Below are 19,078 nucleotides of genomic sequence, written 5' to 3' on the forward strand. Positions count from 1 at the left end.
TTTTTAAAATCATCAGGATTTGTGTTTTGATCAGACAGAAAGTTCAGCCTCTGTGGCTTAAAATTCTGTTCATTTACTGGATCTGCTACATTTTTCAAACGTATTATATGATGCTTTCAAATAAAACCTGCTGCCAGTGGTGCTTTCATCTATTTTTGAGAGAGGAACATTTCGGTAGCATTAATTTTTTATAGTGTTAGTTTTTAGATTTTATTCAGCGAGTATCAAGGTACCTTTTTGGTCCGCTATTTCTCTCCTCTTCACTTATTTTCTTTGCATTCCAAACCTTAGAGGAATTTGTGGCTGTCCTTTTGCCCCAGAGGATTTGACTTCAGACTGTTTCACTTCTATAAAAGTAAGGGGATAAGAGGAGGAGAAACTTTGGGGCTTTCTATTGTTTTGCAGTCATGTCCCTCTTCCAGCCGGGGCTGACAGATGAGGGGGAGAAGGTCTTAGGCCTTTGAACAAGTGATTAATAAGGACACTGGAGAAGGGCCCCGATCGGCTGGGCTGTTTGTTTTGATTGCATTTTCATCGGTCGGTGTGCCCAACCTGCCAAGAGACAATGGCCATCCCTGTTTAGTGCTGACCTCTGGCCCAGTCTCGTCTGGAGGCGCTGCGCTGTCTTTAAGTGGATGCTGAACAGCCTTCGCCTCAGGCTAACTGCAAAACTCTCAGTGTAACCAGACACCCAAAAGCAGACAAACAAGAGCCAGAGCAGGGTTAAACCATCTGTATCTGAAAAGGCTTTTCAAATAAACCTGCCAAGTATTTTTAAGAAGAGAGTTAAAAATCGATCAAAGTGTTTTTTTTAACCAAACCAAAATTGCACTATAGGGTGTCCATGTGTGCAATAAAGAATTTATCATTCATTTTGCCATGATTTTCCATTCCATCCAGATTCTAATCTACCAAAGTCTAAACAATTAAAATGTCATACAGCCCATAGAAGTGTCCATGCAGGTGAAAGGGGACATATTATGATAATTATAGTTAAGTGGCCTCGCTCTTGGTTTAAATGCTGTTCAATGAGTTTTAATAAAAGGAGCTCACGGAGCACAAATGTTTAAGAGTGGGTGCAGGTTACAGTTTCAGCATGATGGTACCGACATGTATTTATAGATCTACATAGGTGTACACGTGTAACTTGATGTTCAACTTTAATGATTATAATGTGGATTCTGACTGGCCAACAGACAATCCTCTGACGCAAAGTTCAGAAGTCTCCCAGCGAAGGTGATGAGTTCACAGGTGAAAAAGTTGAAGGAAAATCAGACCCAAAATCGAATGGATCACATCTTAATCATCCCTCCTCCATTATCACCTACATGCGCTCCATTTGGTTTTTCTATACTTCATCCACCTTGTTTTGTTGTGTTTCTCTACTCTTTTCATACTGTTCTATATTTATACTGTAAATCTTTCTTATACAAAATTTCTCTTTAGGAAAACTGTGAAAAGCATGGTAAAATTGAAAGGGTCTGAAAAGTCTGATATACAGTAACATCTTAAGTATATATACAAAATAAAAAGTAAAATATACAACAAATTATAAATATTAAAGAAATATACATACTTTCCCGTTTTTGCAGGCCTATTTAATTACAAAAGACAAGCTGCTAGATTGCCAAAATAATAATAGATTAAATAATAATAAATTCCGCAGAACATCACTAATAGAAAACAAAAAGAGATTGTTTGGTGCTGCAACATCTTGTTTTAGTTTTTATAAATGAAAAAACAGCCGCCATCAGTCCTGTGCTCCCGCGAGACTCTTGTTGCCATGACAATGAAACCGTGAAGGAGGCCGTGATGGCAGCCTGAGAGACAACGGGACAGGGTCAGTTGACCTCTTCACACTGAGAGTAAAGTGTTTCTACTGCTGCAACCTCTTTGTAGCTTAAATAAACTCCGGCGGACACAGCGACCGCTAACTGTGCCGGAGAGACGTCAAGGCAAGACAGACATTTACAGAAATAAAACCTAGGCTAGCCAAAGAGAACCAAGCTAAAATGGCCGATTGTTTGCTAGTTAACAGTTAGCTGAAGTTGGGCTAACTTACTACAGTTACATCTTAAGTAACGTAACTCTTCAGTTTAGCTCAGTAATTACTTATATTTTATTCCTTATATTTGCCAATGCTGATAAAACAGCTCAAACCTAGCTGCCACTGCTACTGTCAATGAATTATCTAATTAACTAATGCTAGCTTGCTGTCCATCACTAAAGAAGTTAGCCGACATCCAATTAATTCAAATAATGTCTCCTATCATGGCTGATTTACAGAAATACTTTCCAATGCAAACTGTTTTTAATTGCATAGTTTTTGTTTCACATTAGTTTTACCTAATCATAGATTTATTATGAGTGTATTTAGCTTTTAAAAAGTTGTATGTTTTATTCCTTTCAATAATCACTTATAAATTCACCAATATGCTTGACATGTTTGATGGACAAGCCACAAAGGATGTAAAAATGAATGTCCATGTGGTGTTTCTAGCACAGGGCGAGCTGGAGTGTAATGTAGGTTCATAATTCCCACTAGTTTTACATCATTGCTCCTCTTAAGCAGTCAAAGCCTCCACATAGCGCTCACTTCACCAAAGCTTCTAGACTGATTTGTATATTTCAATTTGGTCCAAACTGAATAATCGATATGGCTACTCTCCTTTTTTTTTAATTTTTTTTTTTTTTTATATTTTTGGGGTTTATAAAGTCAATTAATCTTCACTCTGAAGGCAGCATTCCCTCATGTAGCTCCTGCATAAGTGAAATGATTTGCTTCATTAGATATGCCTGTGTTTGTAAGTCAGGTATTAATATCATTCATCACGCAGTGTTGGGGAATTCCAAAACCTAAAATAGTGCCAGCTTCAGATTATGGCCCCCCGTCTCCTCCACCCCCCCAAGCCCGTCCAGCTGTACACATACCAGAAGTTGCAGCAGTGCTATCATATAGACTGTGGGGGGAATTCCGCCTGTCTCAGACTGCAGCGTGCGCCACTTCAGCTGGAACAATGGCAGGCTGAGCTCTGAAGCAGGTGTAATGTTTCAAGGGAGCAGGTCAAAGTGCCTCCGTCTGAATGGTGCATAATCACCATTATGTGTAGTACAAATATTCCGTATTATGCAGGCTGACTTCTTCACAATGGAAGTGCCCTTCATGAATGGCTGCCAGCAGGACTCCTCCTCCCTTCCTCCGCTGGCTGGGTGGCCACATCTCAGCCCTGCCGTCAACTTTTATATTGAATGTTTGCTGACACTGCAACTTTAAAAACTACCTATTAAAATACTTGTGCCTTCCTCAAAAATGCCTACAGTAAAGTAAGTATTGCTAATTTGGAATGTGAGTAGTAAAATGAATGTGATGGTGGCTGATTCTGTCTCCTTGCAGACTCAGGGACCCTTCATCTCGTTTGTCCTGGAGAGAGAGCTCATTCCTCACCACTATGTCCCAGAATCAGTCCGCACAGACTACCGACCTTTTCAGCCAAGATGTATTCAATCAACTGTTTGATATGCTGGACCAGTAAGCAACTGCTACAGACTAAACAAACACTGTGCTGTAAATGCAAAAACATACACAGACGGGAGTCACTATGTATATGTATATGTGTATATGTGTGTATATTTATTTATCTATTTATTTAATTATTCAGCATTACCCATCTCTTGTGTTTCAGATCTGCCGTTCATTCAGTCCAGCCCATTGAGCTGAACTTCAGAGACAGTCCAACAGATGGGTCTACAGAAAACACCATTCAGATCAGTATGGACTGCATTACCATGCATGAGCCAGAAGCGATGCTAACTGTAAGTACGTAGGGTTCCTGTTAGAGGAAAGCTTCATTTCAATTTTATTGTTTTTCCACTGGCAGTCCCCAGACCCCCCATAGGCACAAATAGAATAAATACATGTAACTATATTTACAATTATATAACCTGCTCATGATTGTATGAACTTTTTCATTCACATTTTTCAATTTAAGCTGAGCATCTGCTTTGTTTATGGAATAATTAGGTTTAAGCAGTGCCCTTTCTGGCTCCAGCAACGCTAGTCTCCAGCTCAGTACCCCTCACAGAAACAGTATAGATGTTTTACCAATATCTCTATTTTGTGTGCCTTGTGAAACCAAGCTATGTCCTCTCTTAACCAGTTCATTCTGAAACAAAAAAATGATTACGTAAAGTCACACTAAATGCACTTATTTGGCCTATTCGTGTGTATTTCTGCATAACTGAAATTGAAATTTTACTTGATTTTTGTTTGTTAGTCATTTTGGACACTTGTGTTGTGGCGCATAAATAAATGAACTGTTTTGAGATTACTTTCATTCTGAGTAGATGGGACTTCCAGTTCATAGGTTTCATATTCACTTTTAAATTAATGATGGAATTTTCCAAGGACAGTTGTGAACAAGTGGTGCAGAGCAGTTCATCAGCCAGTAAACAACACTGCTTTATCTGTCTGAGATTTTGTCTGTGAGGTGATGATATTATCTCATTTAGCCTGAGCTGTGTTTGACCTGGGTGGCCCCTCTGAGACAGGCAACTCTGCTCATGGTAGAATGTGCATTTAGACAGTCACATGCCTAATGTTGTGCTTCAGATAGTGACGTTGGAGTTTCCTGTGTTTTTTATTTATTTTTTTTTTTATTTGTTTGTGACTTAAATGAGTTGAAGCATGGTGTGAGGTTGCTTCTTGTGATAGTAGACATTCACATTACAGTGCAGTCAAGTGAAGCACATTTTGGTGTTAGATGTACATAAATCAATGCACTGTGTGATCTCGCTTGTGTTTGACCTGCAGTGAGTTACATATCTCTGCCAGTTCTCCTCCTGAGAGATGATGTGCACGTTCCCCTCCCAGTGTAGGAATGCTGTTGTCCAGCCAGGGTGGAAAAAAATAGCAAATAAAAATTTTGCTCAAGGAGTTGAGTAATGTTACCCTGCGCATCCCCCAAGGGGGCTTGTGCTCTCTTGAACTGGTGATTAATGCCCCCCCACCCCCCCCCCCCACCCACACTCCTCCACGCCAAAGAGGGGCGTGGTGCAGTGATTGGCACGCCAGCAACTTGGGCAGCATCCGCGTGTTGCTGAGACCTCGCTGCCATGGCGGCTTGCCAGTTGCCAAGCCCCCATCGTTATTAGCAAGTCAAGTGCCTGTTTGGATGAAAAGAGGCGGTGGGCAAAACCACCCTCACCCTACCCCCCACTCCTCCACCCATGTGGAGGTGTGCCTCTTTCATGAGTCATTAAAATGCAGCTCACTGTTTAGTGCCCCGGGGGACTTATTTGTATTGTGTAGGGTTTATGTTTAATCTGAAATTCCTTTTTCTTCTGGATTTTTTTCTATAGCTGCAGGGCAACAATTTAACGCAGCACCTGCCTCTCTACCAGAGGTCCCGGCTGTCATCTATCAGTACGTGTCTTCTCTGTGTGGAGGTGGGGGTGGCAACAAGGGGGGAGGAGAGGAGAAAGAAGAGGGTAGAATAACATGAAGGAATGTAGCAGAAATAGTGGCAGGAGAAATGCTATATCCTACCCCAAACAGCTGATTTTACACCCAGATAAAGCTCTGATCAGCTGTGCGTGGAAGACGCAGCGTTGAGCAGAGGGACAGAGGTCCTTGTCAGGCACAGGATAGAGTTTAAACAACTTTCCAGCAGAGTAGCTCAGTCAACACCCGGCTTCCCTGAGATCTAATTACATGTTTGTGTTTGTCATTCGTACTTTTTTCACCACCTCGTGTTTCGTATTTGTGATGGCAGTTGCCCTCTAGTTAAATTTCTAAGGAGCTGATCAATCTAACAGAATTTAAATGTAATCTTAATGTTGTCATCTGAAAAGAATCTGCATGTCAGCATCAGATAGCCTTTGTCTGTGAATCACCACATCCTCTAAAACTAAAAGACTAGTTTTATTGTTTTTTGATAAGTTGAGCAACATGAAGCACAACTTCAAGCTCAACTTTAATCAGTCATCATGGACTCTTACTGTATTTTATTCAAAGTAAGCCTGTGCATTATAGCATAACAAGCTTTTGTTTTTTGTCATGCTCCACCAGTTTGCCTCCAGCGTGGGTCTTAAAAAGTGTTTTTAAGGTGTAGTACCAGGGAAGAAGTGCTGCCACGGTCTACTTGAATAACCGCTGAGCCAGTGAGTGAGTGTGAGACCTTGTCTCACTGTGGACGTGGGGATGCAACAACTGGAACCCCTCTTACCTATTATCTCTTGGGTTTTTTACTTCCATCTTTCATACAGCTTAGACCGGGCTTAACTCTACCTTTAAACAGCAGTGTGATATCATGGCAGGTTCAACTGAAAAGCTTGCAGGCCACACCCTTTGAGAGAGAGTGCATGAATAAATCCTCCAGCAGTAATCCCATAAACGTCTTTTGTAAAACACCACTTATCCATATTGATTTCTGTTAAATTTTGGATTTTAACTCCGTGATTTTCAACATGCATGTGAATTAAACTAGGTGGAGACAGATTCAGTTGGACAAAAAGTATAAAAATATTAGGTTTTGAAATAGTTTTGAAATTAAATACGCTGTCGTTGACTTATACGTTTTTAGAATTTTGCTCTGAAGCAAGACGTCATTTAAAGAGCAGTATTACAGATAACATGGTTTACCTTGATAAATGGCATTAAAATTAAAAAACAATCTTCCATGATGGGTTAGAATATTTATTTTGGTTCATTTGTTTCTGAGCTGAAACGCTAAATAGCAGTGGCTTTGTTTGTGGTGTCATTTTTGCGTATAACAACACACATGTCCTGTCATGTGATAGATGTTTGAAAGGATGTTGGAAAGCAGACATGCGAAAAGACTGAAACAAATAGTAAAGTTTTTCATGTGAATATATATATATATATATATATATATATATATATATATATTTAACAAAAAGGAAATAGAGTGGCATTTAATTCCTCTGCTCCTCTGTCATTAAGACTTCACCATTAAACAAATGTCCTATCTCCGCTCCTGAGCTGCACTCAGCGCTCTGCTGCAGTCTGAAGAACACTGTTCATGCATTGTGTGCACCTTGTGCTTCAATCAATCAATCTATGTTTATTTATATAGCTCCAGTTCATTATAGTGTTATCTCCATGAAGAGCAGGTCTAGACCAAACTCTTTAATCAAGAGACCCAACGATTCAAGAATTCAAAATTAAGGATTCAAGAATCCCCACATGAGCAAACATCAGACATTATGTTTTACACACAGCCATGTTCAGCACTCCACTCTCCACCCTGATGCATCTGTGCCCGCTGGAACGTCAAACTGTTAGACCTCAGACACTAAAACTAGAACCAGGCTCCTGCAGCTGAGTAAGTTCCCTTAGTTTGTCAAAAGTTACATTTGTCCAGTAGGTAAATTCGTTTTACTGAAAGCAGCTTAAATTAATTTCTTTCAAACAGGAGTGTTTCAGGATTTGGTGGCAGCTGATTGTGAGGGTTTTTGCCACCCAAGTGATGCTCTCCCTGTTTCCATTGACTGCTTGCGTCTGTCAGTGTGGATGGGAGCTTACGCTGCTTTCAGGGCAGGTGTCTGTGCCCCAGCAGCCGCTGCAGCCTGACACTTGATACTAAACTAATCTAGCTGACTTAAGGAACAGGCTGTTTCAAAAGGACAAACTTTGGTAAAGCCTCTTTTGTCTGAGCCCCTGGATCTGCAGATCTTTAGCTGCTGCCTGGTCCAGCTCTCTTCTTAGTTTCTCACTGCTGGAGCAGCTGAGGGAATGCAGTTAATAGAGATGTGACGGCACTCTGTAGGTGTCGGATAGACAAGCAATATGTTACCAGGTAACTGGCTTTGAGCGTCTCAAACTATAATCCACAAAAATGAGAGAATGATTTGTGTGCCGCAAACAAGCATCATGTTGGATTTGGTTTTATTTTTGGTTCCTTGTGTTCTTGTGTATGAAAAACATGTCATTTATATGTTGATTTACAAACCCACAGCAGTTTATTGTGGCCTGAGTCTCAGCTGCATCATATAGCCGATACACTGAGTACAGCTACCGTTCTATGCTGTACTACTGCCTCACCCTAACACTGGGTGCTCTAACTGCTTTTCAGATGCCAATGTTGTTTTAACATAATTAGAAGTTTGTTTAGCTGAACTAATTATCACGCTCAATAGGTTTGGCTCGGTCCTCACTGACGCCTGGGTTGCTTGGGAGGCCATTGAATTGTGGTCTTTAAAGTGTTGATTTGCCTTTGTGACAGGCTGACCTGTAGGCTCGTAGCCCCGGGGCCTGAGCAGGGTGTGGCTGCTGATTGGAGACACTGACTTCAGGTCATAGTTTTCAGACAGCTTTCAAATCATTCTGACCACAGGCCAGGAGTTTTAGCCCCCAGGCAGTAACAGGAGTGATTTGCGCCCTGGTGACCAGCCTCCTCCCTTGTCCTCTATCAGTGCAACACTATCCACTCGGTCTGCAGTATTACTCCACAACATATTTCTCTAGCAATTGATTATCGAACATTCTGATCCTACTTTAATTGTGAGTTTTCAAACCCAGAGATCCAATTTATTTTTTGCTTGTTTAACAAATAGCTCTGTGAGGTCTGTGACATTTAATAGCACCCACCATTTCAGGTTTTGGTTCAAAAACATGCTGCTGTAAGGTACAACAGTGTAAAATGTTTTTATTACGTCTTTTTGACCGAAAATCCGCTAGACCGAAGTGCTGCAATTTCGGCTCCTCAATAGAAATATAAAAAATAAATGCATGAAGCCAAACTGCTCTTAAGTTGATGGGGAGAGTTTTAATTTAATTGTCACATTTGCAGAGAGCCAGTCTGCTCAGTACCACCACCATTACAGTATCTGAGCCACAGTGCATGTTTCCAAAACAGATCTACATCAGCCATCTCTGATAGATACAAGCAATCTACAGGAGTCACATTGTGTTTCTGGGGGGCTGCGTTGGGATAGCTTAAGGGACGCAGAGGGGAGCAATTCTTATGCTAACTAGCTTCTATAGGTTTACTCTCCCAACACCAGACACCACTTCTCACTCTGGAGCTCGCTGGCCTATTGGGTTTTTTATTTATTTGTTAATCTTTCTAATTATCCTCCACATTGATGAAATTTGTCCATTTGGATTTTTTTCCTAACATCTAGCCTTGTGGATATGGTGAAGGATGCAGTAAATCAGTGTTGTTAATGCGTTACTTTAAGTCACGGCTCACTGGTAGAAATTACGTAAGGGCTGTACCATTGAGATAAAAGTGTTACAGGGTGAAAACTATTTGCTGTTTCCCAATTGTTTCTGTATTTTTTCGTACTTTATCTGGACTGTCATATTTTGGGCTGTAAAGGAAAGTAAAGAAATTGAACAGTTTTGTAGAGGTCGACATTACGTGCTGCTACCAAGACGCAATAGTAACTCTCTACTCAGCTAAACTTTTGAGGAGCCCTGCAATGCCTCAGAGGAAGAGCAAGGAGATGGGTGTGGACTCAGGTATTGGACAGGTAGCTCCTTAGACCCCTCCCCTCTCTTCCCAGTATATATGACCATCCCATAGATTCCTATAGAAGCTTCTGCCTGTCCACTCTCTATCTGTAGTCCACATCACTCCCTTAGAGTGAGAAAAAGAGATTTGTGGAACCCTGGAGCCAGTGGAGCAAACAGCAGCAGCTCTGCTCAATCTCAGCGCCAACATGTTGTACCTGGAGACGGGGACCACCACGTCCTACAGCGAGGTAAGCCCAGCGGAGGGACCGCTAACGGGGCTTCAGCCATTGCTCCCCTTCCTTTATATGGCTCCCCAGAGCTCCATGGGACTAGTGAATTATCACATGAGGGTAAAAGGCCTTGTCGTTTGGGGCTAAAAAAATTGTTAGTGTTCTAAATGGTCCAAAATCTAGGATTCATGTGTATTATTTCCCACCTGATACTTTTTGGTATAACCAGGCATTTAGTGCTGATTAAGTCAAGAAAATATAAATAGCCTGTGTCTATTTACTAAGACTAAGACGAAGATGGTTTTTGCATTTAAGGGTATGTGTGTGTTTGCGTGCACATCTGTGTGTGTGTGTGTGTGTGTGGCAGTCCAGAGAGCAGGGGAATGTAAACACCTGGAGAATCTCTTTGAATGCTGGATGTCCTTCGTGTGAAATGGCTGCTACCTGGCTGGGCTCGGATTTAGTCAGTTGACGTGATTTACTTTGAGTCTGATTGTTTTTGTCAAATCAGCGTTTTACGTGTTAGAAAAATCAGACATCCAAAAGGCTTTGGGCGGTTTTGGTTTTCCGTGATGAGTAGCTTCTGTTCTTTTTCGTGAAAAAGCTCAGGAAAATATAAAAAATTAAAAGGAAAAGATAAATACCATATTGAAGGTTATTTTAATGATTAGAAATTATTGGAGTGTTACTTTGGAGGAGTTTTCTCTTTCTACACGTATACTTCGAGTGTCTTTCTCGAAGGGGTCTTAGATTTTTATTAAATGTTCTTCTGTTCTTCTAAACAAACTATAAAGATGGTTGAAAAAAAATGTATGCATAAATCTTCATTAACTCTCTGTAGAAAGAAAACAAATCAGAGATTCTGTGTCCAGTTTTCACTTTGACAGTGCGAGCGTCATGATTAATGGATCTGTGTTTGCAGATGGTTAACATGTTAAACACTTGAAGGGTGATTTAAGGTGAATTAAATATGAAAAGACGTTTGTACTAAAGTTACTTTCAACTTATTTTTTTCTTGTTATTCTGGTTTTGGAAGTTTTATGGTTTCGCGTCAATTCAATTGAATAATGGTACAACAGCAAGCAGAAAATTGGCAGACGTGGACAGAGTCATTTGTCTGTAATAATGCATGTGAATACATTTAGTTTCAGAATCGCCAGCATCTGTTCTCTTTTTTCCTCTTTTCCAATGTCTTTAGTGAACTTTTGTGTTGTGTTGTGCTTCTTGTTCTCTTTTTTACCAACCAAATCCTGCATCCAAACTTAATGTAGAGCAAGTGAGCGGTGATAGGTTCTCAGATTGCAGGTTGCAGATAGCAGGTGTGTCAGGTCACTGTCTTTTAAGCTGTTGAGCAGGGGGTCTTTAAGTGGTGTCCAGCTCAGTCCCTCCAGTGTGTGAGGTATCAGGTTCCCCCGTCCCCAGTCTCCTGGGAGCCGCTGCAGCCATTAGAATGTGGCTGGCCAGGCGCTGCTGTTTAGTCCAGGATCGTAATTGCTTTAATGGTGTGTTGATGTAGATACAATCACCTGCTCTGCCCACCCCAGCAGGTATAAGGTGTAGATAGACCCCCACCCAGCCCCACCTCAACCCCCAACCCTGCTGAGCCTTTAATGCCTCCCTCCCCTGTGGTCGCTCATCACAGTCCCCTAGATGCTCTTATATGCCGGCCCAGGGTACAAGGAGCAGGTCACCAGAGAGGCTGGAATGGGAGCTATTCCCCCCTCAGGCCAGGTCTGCTCTGCTCTGGTTCCTGTCATCTACTGGGCCTCCCCGCTAGTGCTTATCACTGCTTACACTCTGTGACCACCTAGTAGGTGAATCTGTGTTTGTTCAGCAATACACTGTTATCGCAATTTTACAGTTTATGCACGAACGCCACGTCATGTGTTTATTGAGGAAATGTTGTATTTGCAGTGGGGCAACAATTTTACAGAAATCACAGATTCTTTGGTACCTTATGATGGTGTTGCTAAAGACACCCAAAGTAAAAATCAGAAACAACCGTCATAACCAATGAACTGACAGAGACCTCGCAGACCTTCATGTTTTGACGGGAGTGCAGAGGCTCCTCTCACTGCACACTCACGATTAGAGCAATAATATATGAATATAATGATATTTGTTGAACCTACTAATAAGACATGTTCAAAACAAGACATTAATTTGCCCACTGGCCGAGCAATAACCATGGCACTAGAAATAACTTAAATGTGTCAGTGTGCCATACCAAATGTCACTTTGGTGGCTTTAGCCAACACACTTGCAATGTCTTTGACATGTATTCTGGATAATTCAGATTCCTCCATCATAATCTGCAGGCCATCACTCTGAAGGTCAGCGGTCTCCTTTTCCTGTTTGCCTGAAGTGCTTACCACAGCATTTATCTCAGACAAAGAAAAGAGCTTGAAGGCCTCAAACAGACAGTGAAACCTTTATTAAAGGCTGCCGAGGATGTCAAGGCTGCTGATTTACCGTGTTCCTGCTTAGCAGCCTGACATCCCAAAGGCCTAAACACAGCCTTGGCTATAAACAGAAGGAATTTTTAAGAGCAGCTAGAGCGGTTATTAAACGGTTGCTGTATTACAGTGGAATAAGATCTGATGAAAGGAAACGAAGGCCTGAAACTCCCCCGCACAGCCTTTTTAAAGGCTGATACATCACTTCCAGTCAATTAAACATTAAAACATGATGAGTCTAGGTGAGACTCACTGGCTGGGCTTCACTATCTGGTCAATTATGGCTTTATCCTCATCTTTGATCCTGATATTCATTGAGACCATGACAGGCATTATCCGGGCCCTGTATTTAATGTAAAGTATTCTATGTCAGGGATTCAGCCTTATCTACTTTCTTTTATCTGTGTTTGGTCTCTGGCCAGCATCAACCTTCTCTTCAGAATAATAATTAGGCATTGATAATTTGTGCCTGTCACTTCCACCTTTGCAGCTGCCAGCGTCAGGTACTGGGGGAGGCTGTGTCATCTCTGAATGGCTGAGCACCTCGTTGCCACCGCATTGAATTGCGCCACAGTTCAAAAGAATCCCTCTGATATCACGATTGCTGACTCCTCACATACGGGAATACACTGGTGGAACAGGAAATTGTGTCACCCTGTTCGTCATGGAAAGGAGGGAGCCTTTTCCTTCTTTTTATTCACGTGGGCTGAAAAAAAAATCTTGAGTAACTGAAAAGCCTCTTATTTTTAGTTTGAACAGATTTTTCCTCCTCTTAGGTCAGGGCTATTCTTGAGCCCATTCACTTTAAACCTTTTAATACATGTGTGTAATTAGCCCATTGTAAGGGAGCGTGTGTTTGGGGAAGCCTCCCCCTGCTAAAGGCTGGAGGGTCTCCACCAGAAAGGAGTTTTCTTTCTTTCTGAGTGTGTGTGTGTGTGTGTGTGTGTGTGTGTGTGTGTGTCCCATTCACAAAACACTTGTCTCTTAACACCTGCATGCCCAGCATAATTGTTCTCCAGACAAGCTCTTAGAAGCCCTGGTGTCATTGTTTCCGGGGGGTTAAGCTGCCTTGTGCCGCACACACACTGACCCTCATACAAACAGCTAGCTACCCTGTGGCGCTGTTGCACAAGTATGCTGAGGTTGACTCGAATGACCTCTCTCAGGTGTGTCTGTCTGACTGTGTAAGCCTGTGGATCTGTACGTAATGAATCAGCTTCGCTGCCTTCATTAATAGTTATATAACCTACCTAGTCTGTGTTTTGTTGGTCATCTGGCACACCGCTAACACCTGGCAGTGCAATGGGTGTGAGCCGGACAGCTGTGGTCAGCCGTGCTTGAAATAAACAAGAGGCCCTAGAGAGATTAATGGCTGTCTAAAGAGCGAGAGCCATGGCACCTCATCCAGGAATGTGCCATTTATAAATGGAAAGGCATGGGGTGAATGGCAAGCAGAGCAAGCAGGAAAGAAGGGTCTGGCTTTGACCCAGGTGTATTCTCCAACCTGTTTAAAGGCTGATATTTTAATTCCATTCCTCCCGTCTGAATAGTTGTGGCTGTGGAAAAGGGAATCTGAAGGCGAGGTAGTGCAGCTTGCAGTGATCCAAAAGCAAGGCTCGGCTGGTAATTTGAGTGATCGAATTATAAAATCTAATGTTATTTTTCTACCATGTAGAGTGTTAACAAGTTGGTTAGAAAGAAAGACCATAGACCATAAACACAACTGAAGGAAAGATGGTTTATGTTTGCTGTACCAGGGAGCTTTTTTTCTTTGAAACAAGATCTCCACTTCCTGTAACATGCTTTCTTCGGGTGTTGTGAGCCTTCACCACCTTCAGTCGTCACTTGACATCCAATATTCTGTGATTAGTTTCACCTTTTTAATGGTGAATCAGGACTCATAGATCATTTTACCCAATAGTTTGTGGTAGTTTAGGGTAAAATGTAAAAATATGTAGTAATCTAACAACTGTATCATGGTGTAATTTAAAAGTACAACACCGGTTGCTCTAAATTAATTCTTGAAAAGTTTTATCATGTTCTCTATTGAATCTAATAGGTGACAGACCAGCTCTTGTTAGTCTTTAAATGTTCACTCTCTTAACAATTTGTCTATATGGTCAAGATTTTTCTTCATTTTTATCTGTTTTCTTTCCGCCAGACTGATGACGCACCTTGAAATTTTCCTATAATGATTCCTTCGTCTCTTGCTTCCCTCTCACCCATCCCCTCTATTTTGTCTCCAGTCACAGTATACAAATCTGGGGCTCCTGAACAGCATGGATCAGAACATTCAAAATGGTGGCTCAACCTCCACCAGCCCCTACAACAACGACCATGCACAGAACAACGTGACGGCCCCGTCACCCTATGCCCAGCCCAGCTCCACCTTCGATGCCCTCTCTCCCTCACCGGCCATCCCATCCAACACAGATTATGCTGGGCCCCACACCTTTGATGTGTCCTTCCAGCAGTCAAGCACCGCAAAGTCTGCCACCTGGACGGTAAGACACTTATTCACCAGAGCAACTTGTGCCGTCTGCTTAAAGTTAGAGTGAATCTAGCTCATGGCCAAGAAGTATTTGCAGAACATCTTATATAGGTATCTGCTTACTGTCCTGGATAGTAAAGAGTGAACAGTTTTTTTAAGGAATAGATCAAAATTCTGGGAAATGCACATAATCACTTTTCCATATCTGTCCATTAAGTATAAGGCTACAGCGAGTAGCCAGTGTAAAGACTGGAAACGGGCAAACACCTAGTATGGCTCTATCCAAAAGTAGCAAAATCCTCCTATCAGCATCTAAAATGCTAATTTATTTACCTCTTGTATCTTGCTTCTTTAAAATGTACAAAAACAAGAATGTATAAATGACAATGCAACTCTGTCTTGGCGGAACAGATGCCATATTTGACCTACAGACATAACTGATCTTCTCATCTAACTCTGAGCATGATAGCAAATAAGTGTTTAAGTGTAGAATGTTGAAATATTTGTTTAACAAAGATAAAAAAAAAACAAAAAAACATACATATCTCCCGTGAGTCTCATCCACTGGCACACTGTCATGTCTCTACAGGACAGTTCCAGGTAAGTTGCCAATCCTGACATACTGTGAGTGGCTTGAACTGCTGTTGTTTATTCTGTGAGTAAACTGTTTCATACTGAGTGATAGACCATGCTCCACAGAGACACACTGACGCACTAGCTTTCATCAGAACAGGTCATCATGTGAGGCATCGATTTGTCAGGGTAGAGGTTAAGGAGATGCTTCTAACCGGAGCTCCTTATCTGACCATCTCTGCTCTAGGCACATTTTAGTGCGCAGTATTTGAATGCTGCATTGCACAACTACATCTGGCAAGGAAGAATGTTGCTCGAGATCTATAGCTGCAAATCACGACTGATCCCCAGGCATTTCTTGCTGAGGTTCAGGCTTTTCATTTCACTTAATGAGAAAACTAAAGCAGCATGATCTCACTATGTAGGCTGTCAGGAGACGATCACATTAACCAAAGTCTTATCTTTGGGATGTCATCCTAGATGTATAAATACCGTGGATGGATGTTAAAAACTACACATATATTGCACTCTATACTCCTCAAATATACCATCACCTGTCATGTTCAAACTCAAATTAACTCCCAACGTGGGCAGATTTCACAGGGAGTTTGTTAATGACAGAGGTAAATGGCTAAATGGCTAAACAGTTGGTCCAGGTGTGGTGATGTCCTGTGCAGCTAGATGTCACCATGTGATGCTCCGTAAACCTACACAACCAGCTCTCTCGGCCCTGTCATTACACATGACAGGGCCGAGGGACAGCTGTTGCATCAGAGCCCCACCTGCTCAGTTGTTTGTGTGTCTAATCTGCGCTGCTGTGTGCCGTTGCTGTAACAGCACCGCAAGTTCGGTGTATTAATGCACCCTAGCGGACATCGAAGGTGACAGAGATGTCCCCTTCAGAGAGTGCTTTCTCCTTGTTTGCATTTAAGATAAAAATTCAAAGATGTCAGTCACGGGCGGCTGTGGCTCAGTGGTAGAGTGGGTCGTCCCTCAGTGGGTCGGGGGTTCGATCCCCAGCTCCTATGGGTCAACATGTCGAAGTGTCCTTGAGCAAGACACTGAACCCCAACTTGCTCCTGAAGCATGGCTTCAGAGTGTGAATGAGTATGAAAGAATAGTCTCCTCCAAATTACATTTCTCCTGTATGATTGATGTGTGAATGGGTGAATGAGGATGTCATGTAAAGCGCTTTGAGTAGTTGAAATAACTAGAAAGGCGCTATACAAATACAGACCATTTACCATTTACCATATGGCTGCTTTTTCTGCTATGTGTGACATGTTGCCAGTTACATAATGGACCTGCATTACAAAAAAGTATTTACAAATGACAACTTTGGTCTTTAAAATGGTCGATCACTGGGTAAGATTGTCAGATTTGTCCAAAGGGACTGTTGTAAAAACCTGCTGTAGTGTAACACAGTGAATTTATTGGACTGTGCCTTCCGAGCAAACAGGCTGAACTCGGGGAGTGCTCAGCAGTCTCACCTCATTGTGGGACTGTGACATTTACCCAATTCCCACACCTCCTCGCTCATCCCTCTCATTTTCGCAGTCCAAAAACAAAAGTGTTTTTCTGCTGTGCAACTGTGAGGAGGTTACAAGTGTGGTTTGTGAGAGGCACGCCCCATAGCACATCCCCACCATAGACACAAGTAGAACAACAGACTGTGTGTCCCACAGTCATAACACATGATGCAAGACTGGTTGGATTGGTCTGACTTAACGTGGAACAGTAGTGGACTGTTACTTATTATCACCGTACTGAGTAAAGTATATATCTCTCCCTGAAGCCTAAGCTTTATGTTTACTAATTTAAGTGATAAAACTAAACGGAAAGGTAGAGATTTATCTATTTTTGCTTTACATTTTTCTATGTGAAGCAATCAATGAAGCTTAACACTGAGAGCTAAAAATATAGCAATAGAATAAAAAAAAATGAAGTGTCACGTTACCAACCTGCGTCCAACATTTACTGAATGACGCAGCTAACCCGCTTAGGTGGAGGTAATTATTTTTCAATTATTATGAAAATAGGCTCGTTCAGGTCTGAAAACTAGAAAATTATTGTATAGGTTCACAACAGTCCATCTAAAAACCGTGAAACAACATGTTAATAGTCTCCGATGTAATGGCGGGGTTAAATGTTGGTGTGTGATTCACTAAAGAACTTAATCCTACCAAAGAGTTTTTGTCACAGTTTTGGTCATTTTGTTGTGCTGCTGCTGAGTCCTTCATACAGAGGGTCATCTCCCCCCAGGTCTCCTCTGATTCTAAAGAATAGTGATTAGAGCGTTGGTTCTCATGGCGGAGGAAGCTCCCTCACCTGATCTCAGGAGATCTTTCGCAAAGCTCTCGTAATCTCAGCCCAATAGCTCAACTGCTGGACTGATGGACTGATGGCAGAGAGCCACTGAAGATGTCACCACCACAGCTTTGCTCTGCACATAGATCCACTAATGGCCCCTTTTTGAAGGCCTGTGGGATCTTCCACGAGACTTAGTGGACTGTGTACTGTGCTTTTTGATGACTGTTCTTATGGAGACACACCTAATCCCCAACCCACACCTTAACCTCTTCCTGTCTAGGATGACTGTGACACACACACACACACACACACAGAAGCACAAAGGTGCAACACGTCAACATTTCCCAGAACTGCTCCCACACTGTTTCCTTGTTGGCTCTCCTGTAGTCCTCATGGGGCTCTCCCTTTTGTCATTTAGTTTAAAAAAAACAACATTTGTCCAGGTCAAACGAATACACGGGGTGGAGATGTTTTTATCTTCTTTGCTTTACTAAATTAATGGAGTGTCGCAAATGAGGCAGCCATTGTTGGCTACTGATGCAACTATTGTGAGGCCAAAGATTGGTTGTGTTTGCCCTGTGTATTAACTGCCACCTCATATAGTAGTCAAAGGAGAGGAATGTCATGGTTTGGGCTATCACTGGGGCACTGCAGAGCTGGGGGGGATTACAGTAATGGATTGAGGGCCTGTAGATAATACTTGTGTAAATACTATGTGCCTCTTTCCTGAACCCTGTGCTCCTGGAGTGGGCTCCGTCTTTTTGAGAGAGTTAAGCTTGATGGCTGCATCTCACATTGCGCCGGAGGAGGAGGAGAGCCCTTGAATGCTCAAAGAGAAGAGTGTTCTAGCGAAAGGCAGCAAGACTCAGCTTGCCCCTGGAACATCTGCGGGCCCGTCCCACGCCTCACGAGATGGGGCTGAGACTTGTTTGTGTCAAGAAGCTTGTCACGACTCGCCCCATCACAGGGAGACAAGCCCTGAAAGCTACAGATGGGAAAAGGTAGAGGGGATTTTTTTTTTTTTTTAAAAAAGCAGAGTTGAAAAGGTTTTTATGATATGGGCTATGGGATTTCTCCATAATCGGTGTGGAAAAGCCCATTCTCCTACAGTTTAGATTACAAGATGCTTTTTTTTTTTTTTACCACTAACAAACAACACTGCACAGATACCTGCAGCGATTTACCTCAACAGAAGACAGGATCTGTAGCTATATAAATACAAAAAAGGATATTAGTCTGTCATCAGGAGAACTAACCAAACCATCACTGAATTTGTGGGAACTCTCTACAAAGAAAACACTGTTGTGTGACGAATAAACGTCAGAGTAGCACAAACATGGTTTCAGCTTTAATGCTTACTGGAAGGATAAGTAGATCAAACATAGGTTTTAGAATAAGTTTCTGCATTTGAAAAGAATTAAAGAAAAAATAAGGTTTTTGTTCTAATGTCTCCCCACCTGGTGCCCTGTTATTATTGGCTGTAGTCCTCTGTTGGAGGCGAGGGTTCGATTGGCTAAACCCAAGATTGACAGATGCATAT

The 19,078-nt window shown here is 42.0% G+C and overlaps 1 protein-coding gene across 6 annotated transcripts in view; it reads left to right on the plus strand.

Annotated features, from left to right (window-relative positions):
• The window catches only part of tp63 (tumor protein p63), a 31,072-nt gene that overhangs the window by 1,252 nt on the left and 10,742 nt on the right, over positions 1-19,078 (plus strand). For 4 of the 6 annotated variants that reach the window (XM_070831724.1, XM_070831726.1, XM_070831725.1 and 1 more), the window contains exons 1-2: positions 9,576-9,726; positions 14,411-14,668. In XM_070831724.1, the coding sequence (XP_070687825.1) occupies positions 9,685-9,726; positions 14,411-14,668 (300 nt within the window). In that variant the 5' untranslated portion in view covers positions 9,576-9,684. Of the gene's footprint in view, positions 1-3,394; positions 3,530-3,683; positions 3,814-9,575; positions 9,727-14,410; positions 14,669-19,078 lie in introns of those variants that run through there. The other 2 variants (XM_070831722.1, XM_070831723.1) reach the window with 1 other exon arrangement.

Source organism: Pempheris klunzingeri, chromosome 6 (assembly GCF_042242105.1).
Source record: "Pempheris klunzingeri isolate RE-2024b chromosome 6, fPemKlu1.hap1, whole genome shotgun sequence".
Taxonomy (NCBI): Eukaryota; Metazoa; Chordata; class Actinopteri; order Acropomatiformes; family Pempheridae; genus Pempheris; species Pempheris klunzingeri.